The sequence below is a fragment of the Octopus bimaculoides genome, chromosome 20 (genome assembly GCF_001194135.2).
Source record: "Octopus bimaculoides isolate UCB-OBI-ISO-001 chromosome 20, ASM119413v2, whole genome shotgun sequence".
Classification (NCBI taxonomy): domain Eukaryota; kingdom Metazoa; phylum Mollusca; class Cephalopoda; order Octopoda; family Octopodidae; genus Octopus; species Octopus bimaculoides.
In genome coordinates this window covers 35,518,230-35,522,771 of record NC_069000.1, presented here as the reverse complement: position 1 = coordinate 35,522,771, position 4,542 = coordinate 35,518,230, and the positions used below count along the sequence as shown (strand labels likewise).

General features: G+C 36.4%; 1 protein-coding gene across 1 annotated transcript in view; it reads right to left on the bottom strand.

Annotated features, from left to right (window-relative positions):
- Positions 1 to 1,165: 1,165 nt before the first annotated feature.
- The window catches only part of LOC106875444 (cytoplasmic dynein 2 heavy chain 1), a 297,845-nt gene continuing 294,468 nt past the window's right edge, over positions 1,166 to 4,542 (bottom strand). Inside the window, exons 70-71 of the mRNA XM_052974965.1 lie at positions 4,397 to 4,534; positions 1,166 to 3,846 (exon numbers count right to left, since the gene is read on the bottom strand). Coding sequence (XP_052830925.1) covers positions 3,682 to 3,846; positions 4,397 to 4,534 — 303 coding nt within the window. The 3' untranslated portion in view covers positions 1,166 to 3,681. The remainder of the gene's footprint in view (positions 3,847 to 4,396; positions 4,535 to 4,542) is intronic.

Sequence of the window (4,542 nt, the reverse complement as noted above, 5' to 3'; positions counted from 1 at the left end):
CTATCTGAGTGGTTGGCGTTAGGAAGGGCATCCAGCTGTAGAAACTCTGCCAAATTTAGATTGGAGCCTGGTGTTGCCATCCGGTTTCACCAGTCCTCAGTCAAATCGTCCAACCCATGCTAGCATGGAAAACGGACGTTAAACGATGATGATATACGACGGGCTTCTTTCAGTTTCCGTCTACCAAATCCACTCACAAGGCTTTGGTCGGTCCGAGGCTATAGTAGAAGACACTTGCCCAAGGTGCCATGCAGTGGGACTGAGCCCGGAACCATGTGATTGGTAAGCAAGCTACTTACCACACAGCCACTCCTGCGCCTATGGTAGCAAACTTTTTTTTAAGATTACATTAAATTCCGTGCAATCTAATAAGGTCTTAGTAAAGGAAAATTTATTAAATATATGGTAAAATTCTAATTACATTTATTGTGAAAATGTTATTATAAATAAGAAACAAAATGCATGCTGAATTTTTAATGATGTTTTGTTTTATGAATTTAAGAAAATTTGAATAAAGATTGACTATATTTGATGGCATAAATAAGGCAACAAGCTGGCAGAACTGTTAACATGTTGGACAAAATGCTTAGTGGTGTTTCATCCGTCTTTATGTTCTGAATTCAAATTCTGCTGGGATCAACTTTGCCTTTCATCCTTTTGGGGATTGATAAAATAAGTATCAGTTGAGCACTGGGGTCCATGTAATTAGCCCATAGTGTAGTGAGTATTAGTAACAAAATTAGCTTATAGGAGGCCCAACTTTGCATATAGGAGCCAAAGTGATTGTTTGAGATTTGTTTTGCTTGAAAAAGTGTGTTTTATATTCCATCAGATATGATATATCTTACTTACAGTTTGTAGTGTAAGATACTACCTTTGTTAGGTGCCACCTGAAATCACAATTTTGGAATCTTCCTGCAATAGTGCTTCTTCTTGTGGCAGCAAATACCATTTATGCTGCTAGCAAATATCTGTGTTGGTGTGGATCACTCTGTAACACATTTTCCTTTTGAATTTTATGAGACCTATAAAATAAATACCAGGCTAAAAAAAAAATGTTTAAATAAGTACAGGAGTTAATTCTTTGAAGAGGTGCTCCAGCATGGCTGAAACCAGTAAAAAATGAAAGATAAATGTTTGAAATTAAAAAGAAACAAACAAATAATAACATTAATTTCTGAAAATATTTTATTCTTTGGACGGATTGGTGGTGTAAAGAAGGAGAAAAAAAAACCCTAAACTTACGAAATATACATCCTCAGAGGTTTCCAACCAGTAAACACTGGTTAACAAAAAAAGTATATTAATAACAAAATATTAACTAGTATAATACAGTAATAAATGTGATACAGTAGTAAAATGGTATAATACAGCAACAAGATTATAAATATTAGAGATTTAACATTGTTTTATAGTGTGAATAAATGATGGTGGTGGTGGTAGTAGTCTTTAGTTGTTTAATACTAGTCAACAACATATCACAGACATACAGATATGATATTAGTGTACTGTGATTGTGGTACTATTTGAAGTGGTATATAGTGATTCAGGTGCAATACCCTATAGCATTGTTCACTATGACATTGTATAATTGTGTGCTGTAACTTAGATGTGATACTATTATGGAGTAATGTACTGTGACATAGATATAACATAGTATTGTATATAGTATTGTACTGTGACACAGATATGATATTGTAGAGTACTGTAACACTATATAGTTTACTATGAATTAGTTGTGATACTGAATACTAATGGTCTGGATCCTCTTATAATCCACCCTAATTTACTCTAATGAACAGGTACCTGTATTTCATTTAATTGTTTTAGTATTTGTTTAATTTAGGTCTCGAATAGCCAATTACATACCAAGGCTAACATGAAACTAATAACAGAAACTATTGGAGCAAGGAGATGGAAATGGCTGGGTTGAGTTTGCTGCTATAAACCAAGCTCACTTGTCAGCATCGCTTTGCAATGGGTTCCACAAGGTAAAAGAAGACGTGGCCGACAAAAAGAAATGTGGCGGAGAACAATAACAGATCTTAAAAGCAGAGGGTTAACAAGGAACAAGCTGTCCAGGACACTTTCAGAGTTAGAAGGTGGAATGATCTTGCTGTCGCCTCAAGTGCCACAAGGCACAATGTGAACCGAATGAATGAATGATTAATTTAGAGGTGATCCCCACTTAGTTTGGAAAAACCATTAATCTGGTAAGGCTTTGGAACCAAAGGTTCTAGAAAACGACATTCTGCATATACTATACAGAGGTATATTTTGGCACAGGTGTTATAAAGAAGTGTACTATGACACTATATGGTCATGTACTATGATTTAAATGCAATACTATATCTTGGTGTATTGCGGTACAGATATAGAGTAACGTACTATGACATAAATATGATACAGTACAGTGCTGTAAGTGATGTACTGTGACACTGGTATGATACAATATAGTAGTGTACTACAGCACATGTACAATACACCACTGTATACACCCCTATACATGTTACATGTATAGGAGTGTAACATGATACTGATGTAATACTTTAAGGCATTACTGTGACATTATAATGCTACATGCTGTGACACAGATGTAATGTTATATAGTGGTGAACTCTAAGGCATGTGACAATATTGTTGTGAACTGTGACATAAATGAAACTATTATATAGATGTGATATTGCATTAGAGGTGAACTGTTACAGTGCATCTACCATTGTATAATGGAGTAGTGTGACAGATGTTACATTGTAACATTGTATACTGTGACATATTTATCAACATATAGTCATGTATTGTGACAAAAGATGTGACATTGTATTGTAGCATTGAGTAATATTGATGTTAACATAGCATAGTCTTGTAAAACCTCTGACATCTCATAATGAGGTACTGTGATAGATATGTTAACATAAAGTGGGGTACTATCACAGATAAATGTTACATTGTATGTTGAGATGTTAATAACAACATATAGTCATGTACTGTGACAACAAAAGTAACATTGTTTAGCAGTGCAGTGTGATATAGATATTAATATTTATTTCTTTATTGCCCACAGGGGGCTAAACATAGAGGGGACAAACAAGGACAGACAAAGGGACTAAGTCGATTACATCGACTCCAGTACATAACTGGTATTTATTTAATCGAACCCCGAAAAGATGAAAGGCAGAGTCGACCTTGGCAGAATTTGAACTCAGAATGTAATGGTAGATGAAATACTGCTAAGCATTTCGCACGGCATGCTAACGATTCTGCCAGCTCACCGCCCTAATATAGATATTAATATTGTGCATAATCTATGTCATATTGGGGTTTTTTGATGGATGCGGCAATATATAGAAGTGTGGTATACTGCAATATGTGTGAAAAGCTGTCAAAAGCTGCAGCCCCATCTCAACACTCTCCCTAGATATATACTACAACCCTATCAAATTAATAAGCATCTCAAATTACTAAATACAATCTCTGTTGATAAGGTCCATTTTTGTTTTTACAATAACTCCATCTCCTTCCCTCTCTCTCCTCCATTTTCTTCTCCTCAGTCTACACTTATCTCTTTCTCTCTCTCTTTCTTACTCTTTCTTACTCTTTCTCTCTCTCTTTCTTACTCTTTCTCTCACCTCATTTAAGTCCCCCCTCCCACCATCCATACCCACTTTCCTACTTCTCTCGTTAGGTATTGGACGAGAGAAAGATTGCTGCACCACACTGCAGCCAGTGGTTCGGATCGGACGAGATGCACGGTAAATCCAAATAGGTGACCACCCTGTCTCTCTGGGAACTGTAGTAGAGAGGTAGAGAGATGTGCTCGGCTGTGTTGCTTTTCTCAGGAACATTCTGCAGGGAACAAAATATATAAATAAATAAATAAATAAAAACAACAACAAAGAAGCCAACAACACAAACAAAATCATCCAAAGTTGTATGAAGAGTTTAATTTTAAACCTTTAGCATTTAATCTGTCCATATATTCCACCTTGTTTTATGCTCAAACCAGCCAGATTCATCCTTTCACACATACCCTACACTCTCACCATTAAAATTCCAAAGCTCTGAGATAATAGGTGCCATGAAATCCTAAAGTCAAGATGCCGCATAAAAAGAAATGGTATGGGTGCTGGTGCCATGTAATTAATTGGATGCAACTGTTTGAATGCTGGTCATTTGGCACAAATGACTGGACGTTCAGCCTGTTTTGGTGATAGTAAATTTTTGGTACCAGAAGCAAACACACAGACACACACACACACACACATTCATACACATGCATGCACACACACACGTGCAGAAATAGACAAATACAGATAGAGAGAGTGAGAGAGAGAAGGAGACAGAAAATAAATAAATAAATAAATATACATAAAATGAATAAGAAAAGAAACGGTACCTTTGGAACCCAGGATATGTAACATGGAGGAAGGGCACACACTGTTGGAGATTCTGGTTGATTATCAGACAGGTTACGGCCGTCAAATATACAACCCTCCAGAAGCAGTCCACCGATACGCATGGTGAGGTAGGCCCCTGCGGATG